Genomic DNA, 21371 nt, shown 5'->3' with positions numbered 1-21371 from the left:
GGGCCCTTCTCACAAGAGTGCCAAAGAAGAGGGTAAGGGTAGCATATGCCTAGGTCATCACTGGATAGGAAACTGCAGACTAAAATAGAACTACTTGTCAGCAAAAGTATGTAGATACTAATTTAAAGTCTACCCATCTGATCTTATTGAAGAGCAACCTTAGTTAGGTGGTATTTTGGCTTCTGTGCGGCTGTTATTTTTGGTTAGCCAGAGAACCACTATGTATAAAATATCCTATTAGACGTATATTCTGTACTGCAATATAAGGAAACATGAAGGCCCTCACTGTTTACCCAGGGCAAAAAGGGTAAAAAAGGTGTTGACAGGACTGGGGTTGATGGCTCAGCATGCAGAATGGGTGGTGTAGAGATTCTAAGTCAGAATGACTTAGAGTGAATGTTCGTGTAAGAGGCTGGGGTTGAGCAACGTGTTCTGTACATCTGTGATGGCTGCTATACAGTAGACCTCACATGAATTCCTTCTGTCTTGGTGTGAACATTCCAGGTCACTTGGACCATATGTCACAACCTTTTCTCTCTATTGTCTACAACCTCATTTTTACCATACCTCATTCTTGCTAACAGAAAGCCTTCCACGTTGAGATACCTGTTGCACATTTCAGCTTGCAAACTTAATGCTCATGTTTCCCTCCACATCCTGGGGTTCGCTAGGAAGTGTAGAAAATGTTTGTAGTACAGCACTGGATATTCACCTGATTCGATGTTGTACTTTGGTAAATACTGTTTGAGGCTCATTGCAACTTTTTTCTTTTTTTAAACATTTTTTAAAATTTTGTTTTCTTTAGTTACACTTTTGGGGGGGGGGGGCTTGGTTAACCAATTTTGTTTGTAAGATAAAGTTAAAATTAAAACCCATTCATCCAGCTCTATAAGACTGAATTAGTAGGTTGAGATGGAGTGGGATGAAGGGCTGGGAGAGCAGGATAGACACACATACACATTCTATTTCAGGCAGGGTTTAAACGATAAACGAATTACCAAAAGAGTGCTATTCCTATTCAAAGAGACCACTTGCAATTGGAGTTAAAGAAAATCTAAACTTTTTTGATCTTGGTCTTGAAGAAAGAGCTGGACTGTAACAAGGAAGTACTGAGGGGACAAACTGATGGGTCTCTTTGTTAGCATATTTATTACCAGCTGACCTACCAGACTCCCAGATTTTATAGACTTAACCCAACAGAGATTGCCCCTTCCTTGCATGAAGTCTGATGTGGGTCAGAGAGTCCCCCTCCACCTTCTACTTATGCCACTGGGAACATGGGGTCCCCTCACTGCAGGTAGCAGGGGCAGGAGAGTAGAAGAAGGCACAGCAGCTCTTACACATCTTACACATCAGTGCTCACATTTCATGGGCCAGCACAAGTCCTGTGGCTACAGAGTATCCAAGAGAAGCTGGGAAATGATGTGGTTCAGGGTGTATTGAGGAGGCTTTGAAAACCAGGGTGATGACTTGTGCCTGCTTTAATAGGGGGCTTTCTGATGTTTCTGACTGGGCAGCAGTATGATCAGACCGTGTCCTGGGAAGGTTGTGGTGACAGTCAGTTCCTAGCATTTTCTCTAAATTAAGGCCCATATCTCCTGTTGCCTGGATTATTTTTAAAAACCACTAAATTATTCTCCTTGCCAACTCTAGTCTCCTCCTTGTATATCTTATTTACTGTTGTAAGGACCATTTATGAAAAATCCCTTTGAATGGCCTTGTATGGTAAATAAGATAAAAATAGAATTTATCACCCAAACTGAGATGCCATTGAGAGTGAAATTCCTACTAATTATGCTTGGGAAAGAGCTATATGCTGGGACTGTCCCAGCAAACTGGGACTTGAGGTCACCTCAAGAGGATTACCGTGGCTCTCTGTTGCCAACCAGGCCAGTCAAGCCCCAAACACTTATGCTTCATAATATAGCAGCGCACCCCCCCCCCCCCCCCCGCATCCAGCTTTTCCTCACTCTTGATTTGGGTTCCTACTCAAACAAAATCTCTACAAAGTGGTCTTACTACCCCATCTAACTTAGCACTTCTCTACCTTTTGCTATCTCTTTACCCAATTTTATTTTTCTCCATTGTACTTATTACTTGCTTACATTATATATATAATAATATATATAATATAATGTGTATTATATATTACTTATATATAATATATAAAATATAATATGTATATAATATATATTATATATAATGATTTTTTTCTGAAATGGCTGTTTATACCCACGAGAATGTAAGCTCCGAGGGGGAATAGGCTTTGTCCTGTCAGTGACTGTAGATCCAGTGTCTGAAAGAAAACCCAGCACACGGTAGGTGTTCGGTAAATCATTGTGCAATAAGACAGTGGTTATACTTTACACTTTGGTTGGGCCAAGTCCCTTTACCTTTGACCCCAATATCCTCTCCTAAGCCTGATGTACTCATTTAGTTTCCAAGTCCTTGTTCATGAATGTTCCCTCTGTCTTCAGTAAGCCCATTGCTGTCCTTTTCTGTGGAGATCCAACTATGCCTCAAGGCTTGGCTTTCATCCTTTCCCTCTTTGAAACTGTCTGTCAATACTCTGCTCTACACCATCTCCCTTCCAGGATGAAAGCATATAGTTTTTAATATTAACTAGACTGTGAGCTTTGTAGGGGCAAAGATGTCCTATAAAGAGTCCTTATCTATACAATATGCACAAAAGTGGCACACTACCTTAGAGTTTTAAAGAGGATTAAATGAGATAATTCATGTAAACTTCTTAGAACAAATATGCAACACATAGCATGATCATTATAAAATAGATTCTAATCCTATTTCTTGTTTTACGTACTAAGACTTCAACATCCAGTATATATTTAATATATACTTAAACATATACTCTTTGTTTTTTTAATGTTTATTTATTATTGAGACACAGAGCATAAGCAGGGGAGGGGCAGAGAGAGGGGGAGACACAGAATCTGAAGCAGGCTCCTGGCTCTGAGCTGTCAGCACAGAGCCCGATGTGGGGCTCGAACTCACAAACTGCGAGATCATGACCTGAGCCGAAGTCAGACACTTAACCGATTCAGCCACCCAGGCGCCCCAAACATACACTCTTAAACATGTCTTACTTCAGATGAGCGACATTTAAAGGTGTTGATAGTTGCAGGTGGCTAGTGGATGCTGTTTTGGACAACATAGCTTTCAAGAATAGAAGAATAGACATAAGGAACAGCCACTCCTTCTATGTCTAAGGGAGAGTGGTCAAGGAAGAAACTTGGAAGAGCCATCCCTCCCTCAAAGCTTAGACTAAGACCTCTTGGAGAGGGGTTGGCTGTGGCCCACTTGGGTGGCAAAGATGTTTGCAGAGGTGCTGCAGGCTGGGAGTTGAGTAGACCACCTACTTGCATGCTAAAAAGTTTGAAATGATGTCTCCCTTTATGATGTAAGGGAAACTTCCTGGGAAGATGCCTATAGGGATGTCAGTGAAACCTGCTGAAGGGTGTCTGCCACAGGCTGGGAAGATGCCCAGGGGAGAGGATGCTGACTACTGATAGGAACTCCATGGAGCAACGGGGGAAAAACCCTGGAACCAGGAAGAAAAGTTCTCTTAGTGTTCTTTTGAATCCTCTATAATGTTGGGCCAGCTGGAGAAATGTTGATAGAGTCCTGCTCGGGAATCACAAAGCAGGTTAAAAAACATAGATTCGAAGTGGGGAGGCAATAAATCGATCAGTGGCTGAGGCACAACTCCTACCTGTTTTACTGACCAAAGGATCGTTCTCTACAGTGCTTTTCATTATGTAGATGACATTCCTACCATGCCCTTCCCCTCTATTCCAAGGGGATAACAATGCTTTTCCCCAAAAAGTATAAATGTGACTTATGGCAACTTGAGGGCACATTAACCTGAATGCGTCGTTACCTTAGGAAGAGGAACACCACAGTTGTCAATAGAACAAAAGTTCTATTTTAGTGATAGAGAAGGGTGGTAGAGCTGAGCAAGCCCTGGACGCTAGCTGGGTTCAAGTAAATTCCCAAAAGAAGATGCGATGGATAAGAAGTTTTGCACACTTTTCAAAGCTTTCTAAGTATTGTGGGATACCACCTTTCTTTCCTTGCTACAAAGGAAGTCACTCTGAGACAAATGTTGAGAAGTTTAAAGTTGGTCTTTGAATGTTTTTGGTGACCTATACCTTGCAGTAGATCCTCTGTAAAATTGGTTGAGTGAATCAATTGTGCCATTAAGAGTGAACAGTTTTCCTCCTATTTTTCATGCAGGGTAAGTCAGCCAGCAAAGAAAAAGTCAAGACCCCAGGAAGAGTTTTACCCCAGTTGGCTACGGTAATTTACCTATATACTGGATCTTTGCCATTTTGAAAACGTCTTTCAAGCTTGTAAATAAGTAACTGAACATCAGATTTTGAATTTTGGTCTCCATTTGATTATTTTCTGTTGGAGAAATTCTATGAGGTACACATATTAGGAAAAATAACTATTTTAAAGTAACTGTAAGCTATAATTTCCTGGTATGTCAAGAGTATTTCAATATTCTGGATAAAAGAATTTCCAAGATGGGCTAGCAGAAAGTTTATCAGTATTGGAGTTAGGAAGTGAGGTCTCAGGGTACAGCTTTGTCACTAATGGCTTTAGTATCTGAAAGGATCATTTATCTCTGTGAGCTGCAGTTCCTGTGTTTGAAAATGAGAAGAGTTGGTTTCTTTGAGCTGTATCTTCCGGCACTGAAACGCTATGCCGCAGAAGAGTCCTTAGATCTTGGTATCCTTTTAAAAATTATTATGTTTAGATTATCAATGTCCTATGGTAGAGGCAGTTCGTAGACTCTTTCATTTGGTAAGTGCTGGGTATGATATGCTTCACTGTAAAAAATTTTACCAGTGACTTTGCTAGTAATGTGGAGTTTAATGCCATCGAGCTGTGCCCTTGTGACCTCTGGAAGTTGGATTTAGGTGGAGGTTCAATGCAAACAGTATTTTTTTCTAACTGTGATAAAAGACACCTAACAAAAAACTTACCATCCTAACTATTTTTAATTGAACCATAGCTCAGTGGCATTAAGGGCATTCACATTGTTGTGCGTCCATCACCGTCATCCATCTCCAGAACTCTTTTCATCTTTGCAAACTGAAGCTCTGTGCCCATTAAACAGTATCTCCTTTGTGTCCTGAGCCCATGGCACCTAGCATTCTACTTTTTTGTCTTTATGTGTTGGACTGCTCCAGGTAGCTTGTGTAAGTGGAACCATACATTTGTCCTTTGAGGCCTGGCTTTACTTAGCATAATGCTTTTGAGGTTTATCTAAAGATTATTTTTTTGAAAGACAATTTAAAAGCTACAAACAAATTATAAAATTGAATTTGTGTTGCTTTATGTACAGAAGATTCCTGATAATTTTAAATGGATGACAGTTTTCACCTGGGAAACTTAAGAGTTAATGTTCTTAAATGAAAGATTTTGAATATTACAAAATGTAAATGTTAAAAATTTTTTTAATGTTTATTCATTTTTGAGAGACAGAGAGAGCTCAAGCAGGGGAGTGTCAGAGGGAGAGGGAGATCAGAATCTGAATCAGGCTCCAGACTCTGAGCTGTCAGCACAGAGCCTGATGTGGGGCTCGAACCCACAAGCTGTGATATCATCACCAAGCTGAAGTTGGATACTTAACCTACTGAGACACCCAGGTGCCCCTACAAAACACAAATTTTATTTTATTTTATTTTATTTTATTTTATTTTATTTTATTTTATTTTATTTATTTATTTATTTTAAATATTTATTTATTTTTGAGACACTGACAGAGCATGAACGGGGGAGGGTCAGAGAGAGAGGGAGACACAGAATCTGAAACAGGCTCCAGGCTCCGAGCTGTCAACACAGAGCCTGACGCGGGGCTCGAACTCACAGACCACGAGATCATGACCTGAGCCGAAGTCGGATGCTCAACCGACTGAGCCACCCAGGTGCCCCCAAAACACAAATTTTAATTAAAAACATGTTTTTGTGGATGACACCGGAGTATCATGCCAAGTTCTGTAAAATTCAGCCATAGAATGCTTTCCCTAGTTCTACAAAATCTATTGTAGGTTTTATAGTTTAAAAGACAAGACTTGAAATAAAATAGACATTTTCTTTTGAAAACTCAACAAATTTTAACCGCCCCCCCCCAAAATATTATCCTGAGTTCATTGTGTCTGGTTAGCATAGAGGGTTTAGAAATGTAAACCTAAATTTTCTTGTTTACTATTCAGTGGCTGAGTTGCATAATAATCCTTTCCTGTTGGTGGCATATAATAGTCTACAACACTTTTGTTGGCTGCTTTGAGCCTGGTTTTATGTTCATATGTATCTTAGGGTTTTTTCTCAGCATTCTTTGTGTTTTATATGTTACAAGGAAAATAATATTTTCAAGAGATGTTCTTATAAACCCATTGACTTAAAAAAACAGCAAAGTACTTTCATTTGAATATTAAGGTTTACACTTGGATGAAATTTTCCAGCAGTAGTTAAGACCTAGAATGATTTTTCACTACAACGCTTCATGCTTCTAGAGAAGATCCCTGTAGTTGAAATCAAGGGTGACTCAGCACTGGTAACTCCCATTCTCAAAAAAAAGTGGGTTTTTTAATTTGTTTTGTCTTTTCTCACCCTCTCTGCAGTCCTCACTCATAGCAGCCCCACAAATCTTAAATCCTTTATGGAGCAAGATGAGACTAAAGGAATGGAAAGGCAGTCAGAATGGAAGAGCATGGATCTTTAAGTTGCCTTAGCTTGTTTTCCTGCGAAAGAAGAGCCAGAAATAAGTTCATTTGGGAGCAGGAGTAAGGATTGCAGAGAGTAAAAAGTAGGAAGAAGCCTGTGCAAGTATGGGTTTTCTATCAACGTGGTCTGGATCTGAGAGGAAGATAGAGACTCTGTCGTCTGTAAAATGTGTATTTTACTTTCAAATCCACCCATCTGGGTTTCTCAATAAGTCCTAGGTTCCAGCAGCAGTGGGTCTGTGTTCTGGTATTGCAGTAATTGGCCTGAGCTAATTTTTGTTGTCTTTTTAGAAGACCTAGCTGTTTTCCTGTCTGCCACAGTCCCCACCAGCCTCTATTATTCCCCAGCACTGAAGCTGAGTGCCAATTAGCCATCATCACTAGCCTTCCTCCCTCTTTTATGAGATCTGCCTACATCTTTTAAGTATAAGAATATATGAACCCTGCCTTCAAGTGTGGAATAAATCCGTGAGTTGCCGAAGTACGAGACAACTGCTTAAAGCTATGAAAACAGGAAGATCTTTTGGAGCTGGAATGCAGAGAAGCTCATTAGCATTGGAGCCCAGCAGAGAGTCCCTCTCATTAAAATGGAAGGCCTAAAAATCACTTGCCAATGTTTGGGGGGGGGGGGAGGAGGCTCTCTGGAATGCCCACCCTAGTGTTATGTAACAGATGCCTGCATCAAACTAGCATCAGAGCCTTTGGTAATGTCTCCCAAATGTCACACGCCACAGCCATTCACAGGCTTGAACAAGGTTTGCTGTGGAGTGTGCCTTCTTTCCAGATGTCCGGATTTGTTTGAGAAAATGTCTGTGTTTATAAATACTCCTGCATTTCATGAAAAAAAAAAAAAGTGTTTTTTTTGTTTTGTTTTTTTCTGACCTTGTTGATTAATGCTGTTTGCATTTCCTGTTCCAGGTGAGCACAAAGCCCCAGTGGCAGCAGGCAGCTCCGTCATTCCATTTGACTGTAAAGCAGGCTGATGAGATTCCTGAACAGTTTAGCGTTAAAAATGAACAGTCCTATGGTAAGAACTTTATTCCAACTTAGACTTAAGGAAATTCTCTAGAGGGGGAAAAAAAAATCGTACAACATTTTAGTTGAGAGTAGTGAAATTGTAAAACTGAAATGACATTTATGTCAAGTAGGAAAATTTATCCCAAATGTTTTCCCTTGTAAAATAACTGATTCCAGTTCGTAATTATTTCAGGCTGTTGTAAATGCTATAAAAGTTGATATTTTAACAATTGGTGTTTATGTTAAAACTTTGATTTATTGTAGTCAGAATTTGCCTCTGCATGAAAGACTTTTTTTTCTGAGAGCAATTTTATTTTATTTTATTTTTTTAATTTTTTTTTTTTCAACGTTTATTTATTTTTGGGACAGAGAGAGACAGAGCATGAACGGGGGAGGGGCAGAGAGAGAGGGAGACACAGAATCAGAAACAGGCTCCAGGCTCTGAGCCATCAGCCCAGAGCCTGACGCGGGGCTCGAACTCACGGACCGCGAGATCGTGACCTGGCTGAAGTCGGACGCTTAACCGACTGCGCCACCCAGGCGCGCCCCGAGAGCAATTTTAATAAGTTGTAAATTTTGCTTCCAAATTAGTCATTTTAATATTTTTTACTTTTTATTTTATTGAGTCCTCGGATTGATTACATTGAATATTAACATTTTTTTCATCATGGTTCTTTAAATTTTGAGATAGTTTTGTGTTATTTTAATCATATTTTTAATCTTCATTTTAAGAAGGTTCTATGTAAATTAATTGAAAATTAGAGTTATTAGCATATTAATCAAAATATAAATGAATATTCTTGAAATAGTCAAAGGTTTCTATTATGTTTAACTTCCTAATACTGAAAGAAAGGTAATTGTACTTACGGTAACTTGAGAACTTAAAGTGTGTAGCTTTTTCTTGAAAGTTGCTTTAGCATTTTATTCTAACCACTTAAATGTTTTAGCTTACTTTTTAGATGACTAACTTATGCTTTTTTTAAAAAAATAATTCAAGGTGAATACGTGGAACATTTTGGCAAAAAGGGCAAAATACTAGACCAAGTGGAGGATAATTATGCTGGACCATCTACTTCCAAATCCAAGAGCAAATTTCCACATAAAGAACGAGAAAACTTTAGAAGCACTCTTGTTAATGTCATTATGTAAGTTCTATAAGCTAAGCAGTATGTGTTAACCTTGTTAGAACCCCGGGTGACTTTTTATCTAAAAGTATAACAATTCCATGCATCTCTAAGGATGCCCCAAAGCCTTGTTGGAGTGAGGTCAGAGTACAAATAAAGACTGAGCTTAACCCTATGAAGTGTGTCTCACTTATTAAATATCACAAACGAAAAAGGTACTGATGTTAATGCTGATGTTGGCTGAGGGAGCACAATGTCTGGGAGCTCCGGTCATGGCCACCGTGGATGGTGGAAGATAAGGTGTGGGTTTCCTCCCACCCCCATCTCTTCTGCTCAGGTAATGTGGTGTTGGGGGTCTCCTTGTCTAGAAAAACAAGGAATTAGGGTGAAGCGATCAGCCTTGTGAGCAGGGCTGGGCTTGCCAGTTCTGAGTTGTAAGTCCGCTTAGAAGAGCAGTGCAGATATAAGTCATTAGTGCCTCTTTACCTGTTTCCTCACTGCTTCTTGCTAGATGCCTGCTACACTCTTTGTTTATGACTCTCTAGGCACCCAAGCTGCCATTTGTGAACATAATTTCATGACACGTTGCAGGAAGTAACTTGCCCACAGATTCCTGTTTTACTGTCCCCATGTGGTACTTTAGTGGCCAAATGGCCACCTTGAAAGGGGGACAGTGGGTACTGTGGGCTGGCAAAGGGATTTTGTGGGAGCCCTTTTGTGCAGCCGGCTTGCAGGTGTGCACCTCTGCTAGAGTTGTTTGAAGTTTGCCTTTGCCTGTAGGATCTTACCAGCTTGGCCCACTTTTTTGGATTAAGCACTCTTGCGTTCCACAAACTGTGTGAAATCAAGACCCCAAACCATGGGCTGGGTAGCTTACAAAGTCTTGGAAGCAACTTTTTCTGTGCCCAGCATCCTGGCTAAGACAGATGATCTTTCTTGACACAGCTTCCTGTGCCTGTAACTTCTGGTCCTTATCTGCTTGAGGATAGAGCTGGTCTTGGGTTTTAGCTTCACACAAGGGGCCTCACTTTGAATTCTTCATTTCACTCAGCCCTATGGAATCATCTCCTTACCTCCTGATTGACATGGGCTTTTAAGTCCAAGGCCCTGGACCCCATAAATGTAGCCTCAGGATTTTGATGATTGCCATTCCATTTTTTTTTTTTCTCCTGAGTATTTCCTTTCTTTTTTTTTTTTTTTTTGTGAGCTCATCTATGCATTCAAAAGGAACGTGCCATATTCTCCAACATTTATAGAATGGTACTGGGAGGTTTTTCAGATTATCTTTGTTGTTGTAGTAAAAGAAACAGTAGTCTCTTTTTAGCCATTTTATGTCATTTTTTAGTTATGCCGTTTATAAATAGGATATGGATAGATATATTGAAATTCAATCTTAGAGTTTCTATACTTTAATATTATGTTTAATCCCATTTATAGTTGTTGGCATTTCATATACATGTGTGCTTCTACCAATTTATTTTGTACTTTGTTGTTTACTATATATTTACTATATTGCCTTTGCTTCTTTTTGCTTCTTTTTTCTGCTTTCTATTGAATTGAATTTTCTCTCTTCTCCCTTTATTTCTATTGGCTTAAAAGCTATCAAACACAGTGGTTACCCTAACATTTATTTATTTTTAATATTTTTGAATGTTTATTTTTGAGAGAGAGAGTGCAAGCAGGGGAGGGGCAGAGAGAGGGAGATACAGAATCTGAAGCAGGCTCCAGGCTCTGAGCTGTCAGTACAGAGCCCGACGCGGGGCTCGAACTCACGGACCTTGAGATAATGACTGGAGCTGAAGTTGGATGCTTTACCGACTGAGCCACCCAGGCACCCCTGGTTACCCTAATATTTAAAACCACATATTGTAATTTATACTTTTCAACGTTTAAAATTCAATTTTATCTGTCTTGCCCCTGAATAACACAAAGGGATCTTGGACTGCTCTAACTTAGCTCTAAACTTTCCTTGGCATTCTCCATGTGATCATTCTTCATTTTATTTCTACTAATGTTTTTATAATATTTTAGTTCTACCAGGTCCTTATATTCCCCATACTTTTTTTCTTAACGCTGAGATTACTAACATGTTTTCTAATTTCTTGGAAAATTGCCTTTGCATTCTACTCTTCTGGGTGCATTTTCTGTTTTGCTGAAGTTCACCCTTCAGTAGTTGTTTCAGTGAGAATCTACGGGGAGTTAACTTGAGACACTCATCTCTGTAAAGGTCTCTGTTTTTTCCTTACCCCTGAATTAATGACAAAGCTGGCTACAAAATGAAAGGATAATTGCAATTTTTACCTTATATCTGAAAACTTTGGGTGAAAAATATTAGCCAGGGCACCTGGGTGGCTAAGTCAGTTAAGTGTCTGAGTTTTGATTTCTGCTCAGGTCATGATCTCACAGTCCATGGGATCGAGCTCAGTGTTGGGCTCTGTGCTGACAGCATGGAGCCTGCTTGGGATTTTCTCTCTCCCTCTCTCTCTGCCCCGTCTTCAGGTTGCACACACATGTTCTCTTTATCTCTCAAAATAAATAAACTTTAAAAGACAAAAAAATTGGTTAATATTTTTATTTTATGTATTGTTTTTCCCCAGCTTTATTAAGATATAATTGACAAATAAAATTGGAATATGTTTAAAGTGTACAATGTGAAAATATATGTATATATTGTGAAAGGATCCCCACAGTCAAGTTAGTTAACACATCCATCGTCTCACATCTTCACCTTTTTTGTGTGTGTGTGAGAACGCCTAAGTTCTACTTTTAGCAAATTTCAGTCATATAATAGAGTACTATCAACTGTAGCCACCATGACTTGTATCATTGTTGATGAGAAGCTTACATCACTCTATTTGTCATTACTTTATTTGTACTCTGTATTTGTACTCTGTCAACCTGTCTTTCTTTTCCTGAATATTTTATTTTCAAAGCCTACTAGAGAGGCTTAAAAACAGCTTCTTTGAGATATAACTTACATACCATTAAATTCCTCAAGGTTATGTGTACAATTGAATGAATTTTAGTAAATTTCTACAGTTCAACCTTAACCAAAATCTAGGTTTAGAATATTTTCATCATCCATAAAAATTTTGTCCGTTTCCATTAATTCTCTCTACCACTGGTTGCCCCAGGCAATCATTGATCTGTGTTGTGTTTTTATAGTTTTATCCTTTCTAAAATTTTATATAAACAGATTCCTAGAATGTTTTTTTAATCCATTCGTTTTGTTTATTTTTGTAGTTTTGGGCTATCTGAAAGTGTTACTATGAACGAACATTTGAGTGCAAGTCTTTTTGTGGATATGTTTTCATTTCTCCTGGCTAGATGCCAAATTATAGAAATGATTGTATAGTAGGTATATGTTTAACTTTTAAAGATATTGCTGAACTGTTTTCCAAGTGGCTACACCATTTGACAATCTCACAAGCAGTGTACAAAGAGGTTTCTAGTTTTTCCACATCCTTGTCCACACTTTTTTTGTTTTGTTTTGCCTATTCTAGCCATTCTAGTAGATGTGTTATTTTATCTCATTATGGCTTTAAAATTATATGCCCCTAATGACTAATGGTTATGGGCATCTTTTCTGGTGGTTGTTTGACATTCATATAATTTCTTTGAAATGTGTATTTAAATCTTTTGTCCACTTTTAAAAAATTGGGTTGTTTATCTTTCTACTAATGCATTGTACAAGTGCTTGAAATATTTCCTATGCAAGTCTTTTATTAGATCTATCTTTTGAAAATATTTTCTTCCAGGCTGTGACTTATCTTTTCATTTTCTTAATGGTATTTTTTGGAAAGTGAAAGTTTTAAATTTTGATGAAGCTCACATTTATTAATTTTTTCTTTGATTGATGCTTTTGGAGTCATATCTAAGAATCCTTTTCTGTCACAAGATTTTCTAGGTTTTCTTAGTTTATTCTTAAAATAGTTTTACCTCTTATATTTATGTGCATGATTTAGTTTATCGTATGAGATAGGGTTGAGGTTCAATTTTTTGCATATAGATATCTAAATGTTTCAGCCCCCTTTGTTGAAAAGACTATTCCCATTGAATTAGGTTGGCACCTTTGTCAAAAATCATTTGACCATATATGGGGTTCTGTTTCTGGTCCATTGGTCTATATTTCCATGTTTACACCACTACTATTCTGTCTTGATCACTCAAACTTTATAGTTTGAAATTAGATAGTTTAAGTCCATAACATTTATTATCCTATTTCAAAATGGCTTTGGCTATTCTAGGTCTTTTGCATTTTCATATACATTTTAAGACCAGCTTGTCAGTTTCTGTTTAAAAAAAAAAAAGCCCTTGGGGTGGCTCAGTCAGTTAAGCGTCTGACTTCAGCTCAGGTCATTATCTCACGGTTCTTGGGTTCAAGCCCCGCGTTGGGCTCTGTGCTGACAGCTCAGAGCCTGGAGCCTGTTTCAGATTCTGTGTCTCCCTCTCTCTCTCTGCCCCTCCCCCACTCACGCTCTGTCTCTCTCTGTCTCAAAAATAAATAAACATTAAAAACAATTTAAGGGGCGCCTGGGTGGCGCAGTCGGTTAAGCGTCCGACTTCAGCCAGGTCATGATCTCGCGGTCCGTGAGTTCGAGCCCCGCGTCAGGCTCTGGGCTGGTGGCTCAGAGCCTGGAGCCTGTTTCCGATTCTGTGTCTCCCTCTCTCTCTGCCCCTCCCCTGTTCATGCTCTGTCTCTCTCTGTCCCAAAAATAAATAAACATTGAAAAAAAAAATAAAAAAAAAACAATTAAAAAAAAAAGCCTACTAGGATTTAGTAGTCATTGTATTGAATTTGCAGATTGATTTTATGATGATTGCCATTTTAATAATATTGAATCTTCTAGTCCATAAACATGAACTTTTTATTTAGTTTTTCTTTAATTGCTCCTTGCAATGCAGTCTTGTGTTTGTAATATATGTCTTGTACTTCTTTTAAAAAGATCTTCAGTACTTTTTGATGTGAATGGAATTATTTAATTTTTGGATTGTTCTTGGCCAGTATACAGAAAAATCAATTGATTTTTACTTACTGATCTCCTATCTGTAAGACCTTACTAAACTTGCTTACTAGTTCCGGAGCTTTTTAAAAGATATCATAGAATTCCTATGTATACAATTATGTTGTCTACAAATACAGTTTTACTTCATGTCCAGTGTCTTACATCTTTCTCCCTTTCCATTTTGCACTTGTTAGGTTCTTCAGTATATTTTGAAATAGGATTGGTGATAGTGGACTTCCCAGTCTTAGTGGGAAACCATTCAGTCTTTCACATTTATGTAGGATGTTACTTGTAGGTTTTTCACATACCCTTTATCAAGTTAAAAAGATTGCTTCTTTTCCTAGTTGGTTGAGAGATGTTATTGTAAATGGATGCTGAATTTCTGTCCAGTGCTTTTTCAGTGTCCATTGAAATGAGAATTTGTTTTTGTCCTTTAATCTTTCAGTATAGTATATTAACTGCCTTTCAGGTTAAAGCTTACATCCCTTTCACTTAGTCATTATGTACAATCCTTTTTGTGTGTTGCTGGATTTGATTTGCTAATATTGTGTTCACGGTTTTCAAGTCCATATTAATGAATGATATGGGTCTGTACTTTTATTGTCATGTCTTTGGCTGTAGGCCTCAAAATGAGTTGGGAAGTGTTTTTACCTCCTCTCTCTTCTGAATGAGTTTAGGTAGAATTGGTATTGTTTCATCCTTGTTTGATGGAACTTTTTGAAGCCAACCAGACCTGAAGTTTTCTTTGTGGGAAGATTATTAATTACTCCTTCAATTAGTTTACTTGTTATATATCCAGATTTTCTATTTCTTCTTGAGTCATGTTTGGTATTTTTGCTTTTTAGGAATCTATTTTCACTGAAGTTGTCTAATTTGCTGGCATAAAGGTCAGAAAATAAATTCCTTATTTACAGCCATTCTACTCCTTTTCTCCTTTGGTACCTGCTGACTCCAAGATCAGAGCCTTTCCTAAGGATCTCGTAGGCAGATTGGTTGTCTTCTTACATGAGTTATGGGCTATGGTGTTTTCAACTGTTTTATCTGTCTTCTCTCTTCTTTTCATGTTCCAGAAATTTGTTGAAATATCTCAACTGATGATCCTCTAGTCTCTTTACAGTCCTTGGTTAAAATTACTGCCATTTTCATGTGGAAACTTGAAAAAAAGGGATGTTTTTGCCACCATCTTGACTCAATATCTCTATTGAATTAATAAAGAAAATCAATATAGTTTTTTCATTTTTAGGAAATGAGGTACATCATATTTTCTCTTTAGTCAGGTAAAGTGTCGCCTTTAGATTTATTTCTGAAAGGAATATTGTTCTGCTGGAAAGAGCATGGCAGTTTGAAAGCACATATGGATGGACAAATCCTTGTTGTTTGTACTTAATTAACAAACACAAAGGGGAAGCTATTTAATCTCTCTGACATTCAGTTGCTCATCTGTGATGATTTCTCTGTCTCTTCTAACAATAGGTGTGAGGATTAGAGATAACATGTGAAGATGTTGAGGGCCTGACTAGGTGATCAATAAAAAGTTTTTATTGTTTCTAGAGAGCAGAATCTTAGCCTATAGCCATGGAATGATTGAATCCTAGAGTTTTAGAGCTGAAAGGATCTTCATTATGACTGCAATAACTTGTGCAGCTGGCCCTATAGCCCCCAACTTCCTCTTCACCTTCCCTGACCTTACTGCACTCTTCTAGGCAGGCATTGCTCACACAGAGGATGAAGCTTGTTGGACTCCCTGGGTTTAGCAAGGTAAATAACAGAGGAGACTTTCTTCCATTAAAAACATGAACAACACAGTTATTAAGATCATACATTATGGCGGCAGAATCTGCGTGCAGATGTCCTGATTCTTGAAGTCCATTACTGTTGAATTAGTACCTCTTGACTGTGTAATCAAAATAATGAGATGACTTTTTTTATAATTAGAATAGTCAACCCTTCTCACTCCGAGTGTAGAAAACCTTGAAGATCTTCCGCTGCTCCTTTTATATTCTTGTTCCCAAATGTCTGATAAACATTTGTTAAGCATCTACTATGTACTGAATTAAACTAAGACATTACCTGAGCTATTGCATTGACTCTTTTCCCTGATCCATATAATTGAAAAAATGAGTATAAAGTTCACAAAGTATTTGACTCCTGGATTTGCAAAAGACAGAATGATTTAGACGATGCATCCTGGTATCTATCTTAGTATGGTATCTCAGACAGATGTTCAATAAGCCTCCAGTCTCCACTCACTGGGTAGTTAGTGGGAGGGAATATTTTATTATATAGCATCACTGACCTGTATCCATCTCAGATGAACTTGGGATCTAGAGCATGATACATTTAATGATAAAGAAGTTAAAGCCATCCCAGAACAACTAATTTTCCTGAAGATGTGAACTATGTCTTTCTCCACAGTGGTACCCCAGAAGAAGCCACAAAATGTGGCTCGTATCTGGTATAGAGTTTGAACTGAATTATAGCTATCAACCCTGTTAGTATTTCATGAACAGTTAGCCAATAATAAATACATAGGAATGTATGAGCTATGTTACTTTTTGCTAGCTTGTATTATATATCTTTAGATATCTGAGAAATGATTTTTTTCAAGAATTTATCTGTGTCTACATTTATAATATTTTCCATCAGTGCTCTTTTAAATCCCTTATTTATAAATAACTATAAATATTTTAGTAATACTGCAAGAGTACTCCTATAGAATTTCAAAGAAGAGAGAGAGAGAGTTTGGAGTCATGAGGAAGAATGAGCAAAGCCCATCAAGAAGAATGTAGCCTCTGAATTAGGTCTTGCAATCACTTCCACTGTAACTATCTCTATGAATAAAGAGGAAGCGTTCTGGGAAGAATGTGGTATCAAACAAATATGTATTATGTGCACTATAAATAAAGTGTTCAACAGCTCATTCTTATGATTTAATAGGAAATGGTCCTGATTTTTTTATAGTTGACCCTTGAACAACTTAGGGGTTAGGGGCACTGACCCCGCCACAGTTGAAAATTCATGTATAGCTTTTGACTCTCCAAAAACTTGACTGTTAATAGCCTACTGTTGACTAGAAGCCTTATAATATAAACAGTCATTTCACACATATTTTTAATGTGTATTATATACTGTAGTTTTACAGTAAGCTAAAGAAAATACTTAGAAAAAAATAAAATACATTTACAACACTGTACAATAAAAAATATGTATAAGTGAACTTGCACAGTTCAAAGTTGAGTTGTTCAAGGGTCAGCTATATATCCACTAATGTATATTCTGACTGCCTTTCATGTTTAGTTGAATAGTGTGTTTATCATTTTCTTAGGCAACAAGATGCTGTCTTAGACTCAGCTAGCCCTGATGAAAGCACATTTCCCAAACTGACCACTTCTGCAATAGAGAAAGACATCTTGGTAATGGGCTGTCTCTTTTGTCGCTATCATTGAATGTAAAGGAAGCACTTGAAGATACTTTTATACTTTTGAGATTATTCTGCGCTCCTCTCTTGTGGAACTCTGTGGATGTAGTTTGAGCCCCATGTTGGGCGTGAAGATTACTTAAAACTTCAAAAAAAAAAAAAAAAGATTCAAGTCTAATTTCATATGTGTTAATCTGTTCTATTAGATTAAGATCATTGTCTCCCTTGCCACCTAAGACCACAATTAAAGAATCGCTGGTTTACTTGCTCCCTTTGTTAAAATGAGCCTCAGTCTTGTATAGCTTTTATGTGTCTTTATTCTTCTATGGGAAACTATCTTAGTTACATAATGGACACTTCACAAAGCATATTAAGTTACATTAGAAATACAATTCTTCTAGTATTTCAAATACAGAAGAATTGTTTTAAACGTAAATGTCAAAGACTTTAACATTACTAATTTGAGAGTGTTTTTGAAAAAATATTTTGATGTTTAAAATTTTTTCTCATAAGTGACATGTAAAAATTAGCGAAAATATATCAAAGTTGAATGTCCATTGCTAGAGAAATCCTATTATGTCCTAAAATGAATATTTTATGTACACCTTTAATAGCAGGTGTAAAATTATAATATGGACTATTAATAAGCCAATTGGAAGTTTCCTAAATCCTGTCATAGATTTCTGAGCTTAATGTGTAGGGATACTGGTTCACTTGCAGCTTGTAAGATGGACTTGATTATCAATAATAAAAGAAGAAAAATTAATTTACCACACTTTTACATATTTATAAAGCACTAAATTCTACTTCAGCATGGGTTCTGCTTAGTATGTTATATATTTGGTAATATAACTTGATATTTTATAGTTATCAACTGAGGTAAGAGCTTTAATTTTCATGAAACATCATGTATTTTTTAAATTTAGGGCATCTCCAATAGTGCCTCCAAGAATTGCACAAAATACTTTGTTATGATTTGTAAATACTTTGTTTTCCTAAAACTTTGATTTTTCTCACTAGTTTTATTTTTGATGAACGCAATTATAGGACTAAACCCATCTTTTTTCTCCATCTTCTATATGCAGAGATATTACTATTATATTCACCATGGAATTGATACAGACCACGTAGCCCCAATGGAAGATTCTTGGCTAGAGCACGTATTGAATTTAGTCCCCCAACATCTAAAAGTCCTCACTAACAGCATACTTGCATTATCTGATGAAATGAGAGAAGATTATCTTCTTAGTGTAAAAAAATCCATAGGTAAATCAGTATTTTTGTTTTCTAACTCGAATGTGTCTTATTAACTGAAAGTTAATACCTATACTTGAAACTATTATATTATACTGCTTCTTGCATTGCTATTTCATTGCTTGAGATCTTAGGCAAATTTCATTAATAAAGTACTGCAAAAAATGTAAAAATCCATCTTTTTTTTTTTTTTTTTTTTTTTTTTTGTAGGGTTATATCTTCTCAGCAAAGGACAGGAGGTGATTAAGTAAAAATTGTTGCTATGGACCAGGGGTTGGCAAACTACAGCTCACAGGTCCAAGTCTGGCTCACTGCCTGTTTTTGTAAATAAAGTTTTATTGGGATATAGCTATACACATTCATTTGCGTATGGTTTGTGGCTGCTTTTGAGCAATAAGAGCAGAGATGAGAGGCACCTAGGTGGCTCAGTTGGTTAAGCGTCTGACTTTGATTCAGGTCATGATCTTGAGGTCAGTGAGTTTGAGCTCCGCATCGGGCTCTGTGCTGACAGCTCAGAGCCTCGAGCCTGCTTCGGATTTTGTGTCGTCTTCTCTCTCTGCCCCTCCCCCACTCATGCTCTGTCTTGCTCTGTCTCTCAAAAATAAATAAATGTTAAAAAAAATTTTTTTAAAGAGCAGAGATGAATAGTTGATAGACGCCTTTTCTCTGTATTTTTTAATTTATAATCAATATTATAAATAATATATAAGTATTATATTTATAATCAAGCCCTTTACATAAAAATTTTGCTGAGTCCTGGCATAGACTGATAGATTCTAAGGGTGACTAATCATCAGAATAATTTTTAACATCCTGATTTCTGAACCCATCTGAATTAAAATCTCTGGAGGCAGGGCTTTCGAATCTATACTTAAAAGTTCTTGGTTGAGCATCCGACTTTGGCTCAGGTCACAGTCTCAGGGTCTGTGAGTTCGAGCCCCACATTGGGCTTGCTGCTGTCAGTGGGAGTTTGCCTTGGATCCTCTGCCCCCTCTCTCTCTACCCCTCCCCTGCTCATGCACTCTTTCTCAAAAATATATTTTTTGAAAAAGTTCTCCAATTAATCGGTATTATAAACCTGATATAATTGATGTCATCTTTAAAACTGGAGAAATCATCATGTTTTGGAGTTGCCCGGATTCCTTTTGGGTAGGAGGGCATTTACTGGATTTGAGACTCTTATTGAGTGTCCTGGTAATGTAAAGATAAAAAGCCAAATCTTTGCCCCCAAGGAGCTCATCGTTGTAATGAGGGAGATGGGCAAACCACTAATTACAAAATAGCAGGCACAATGAGGAGGGAAGCCGAGGACATGCTGTAAGGGAGAAGAGCTCATGCCTGATTTGGTAGGAAGAACTCTGGACGTGCCTAAATCGTCTTGACACACAAACTGAATGCTAGGGAGTGTGCTTAGTAGAGGAAATGGTGTGAACATTGGAAGACACATGTGAAAGCCCCTTCTGGGCTTGCAAGTGGTCATGATGGCCAAAGCATAGGGTGCATTTGGGAAGGGGACAGAATCTGAAGGGCCTTCTAGGTCTCTTTAAAGCATTCAGACTTAAAGGAGAGTCACCAAAGGATTTTAAGCAGAGGGGTGATAACATATTTACATTTTAGAGCATCTTAAAGGACAGGCAGGAAAATTAGAGTTAACTGTGAATTAATATGACCATAGAAGATAGAAGCTGAAGTGTAGCTCCCTTTACTGATTTGATAACTGGATTGTTTTATGCAACTTAAAAGAGAACAAAGCAATATGAATGTTTCCTCAGTGAAAGGAAACTACTATGATTGTATTGTTGACCTTCAGTGAGAACTACTTTCGGTGGAATAGCTATAAAGGAAAGTGTAATTTTAAAAGCAATCATTGTTTTCGAATGAAATAATAGGGACACATTGTTAAGAGAACACATACTCTCAAAGGCACACACATTACAGATTTTTCTCATAAATATTTTTATATTCATAAATGCACAAATTACTCCATTATTTTAAATAATATAATTTAAATAATTGATTTTAGTGCAATTAGTTTTGCAATTGCTTGGAAATATACTGTAATTAATATAAGGTTATTTACCAGAACTTCTCAATTTTCTTTTTAGTTGATTTTGTTTTAAAAGATCCTAGAGAAAAAGAGGATGATAAAAAACCAGATGAACTTCCACCCCATCGTGCTGAGTAAGTGATCAAGTTTCTCAAAGAATATTGATTATGTGACCATTCCTGTGTAGGTGTATATAGATTCACACACTCGTTATATTTTCTCATGTACATGCTTACAACTTATGTACCTCATATACAACTGATTATTCTTATTATACTTATGTATTTAAGCCCTAATACGTTACATTTACAAATCCAGGGATAGATGGGTAGACAGACAGATGATATCTATGTGGTTAAAACATAAATACCCTGGTGAAAGAACTTGATACAGATCTTTGTATTTCCAAGGCTACTAGCACAGGCTTCGCATATAATAGTGGTATAAAAGCTTGATGGCAATTGGAATGCGTAAAAACACAGTGCAAACATTGCAAAAAATATGCACATATAGAGTATATTGCAATTTGTTACATAGATTAAAATATAGAACATATAATAGAAAAACCCACTAGCTATATATTTTCCTAAAATAATTAACATTTAGGAATAAATCTCTAAACAGTTTAAAGAATAGAACTTATGTTTTTATAGTTTAGTAAACAATTCAGTTTTTCTTCTTTCATATTATTTAAAAGTGCCTCAGGTTGTTTTCCTATAACAGCCACAAAAAGATATGTAGCCACTTCCAACA

At 37.2% G+C, this 21371-nt stretch overlaps 1 protein-coding gene across 5 annotated transcripts in view; it reads left to right on the top strand.

Moving 5' to 3' along the window:
- DNAH7 (dynein axonemal heavy chain 7) overlaps positions 1–21371 on the top strand; it is a 277543-nt gene that overhangs the window by 15130 nt on the left and 241042 nt on the right. For 3 of the 5 annotated variants that reach the window (XM_045480573.1, XM_045480572.1, XM_045480575.1), the window contains exons 3-8: positions 4255–4317; positions 7671–7779; positions 8767–8914; positions 17225–17312; positions 18403–18583; positions 20677–20752. In XM_045480573.1, the coding sequence (XP_045336529.1) occupies positions 4255–4317; positions 7671–7779; positions 8767–8914; positions 17225–17312; positions 18403–18583; positions 20677–20752 (665 nt within the window). Of the gene's footprint in view, positions 1–3446; positions 3665–4254; positions 4318–7043; positions 7561–7670; positions 7780–8766; positions 8915–17224; positions 17313–18402; positions 18584–20676; positions 20753–21371 lie in introns of those variants that run through there. The other 2 variants (XM_045480574.1, XM_045480576.1) reach the window with 2 other exon arrangements.

The sequence above is a fragment of the Leopardus geoffroyi genome, chromosome C1, assembly GCF_018350155.1.
Source record: "Leopardus geoffroyi isolate Oge1 chromosome C1, O.geoffroyi_Oge1_pat1.0, whole genome shotgun sequence".
NCBI classification, from domain to species: domain Eukaryota; kingdom Metazoa; phylum Chordata; class Mammalia; order Carnivora; family Felidae; genus Leopardus; species Leopardus geoffroyi.
Note: the sequence above shows the minus strand (reverse complement) of the source record. Positions and strands in the feature narration are given on the sequence as shown.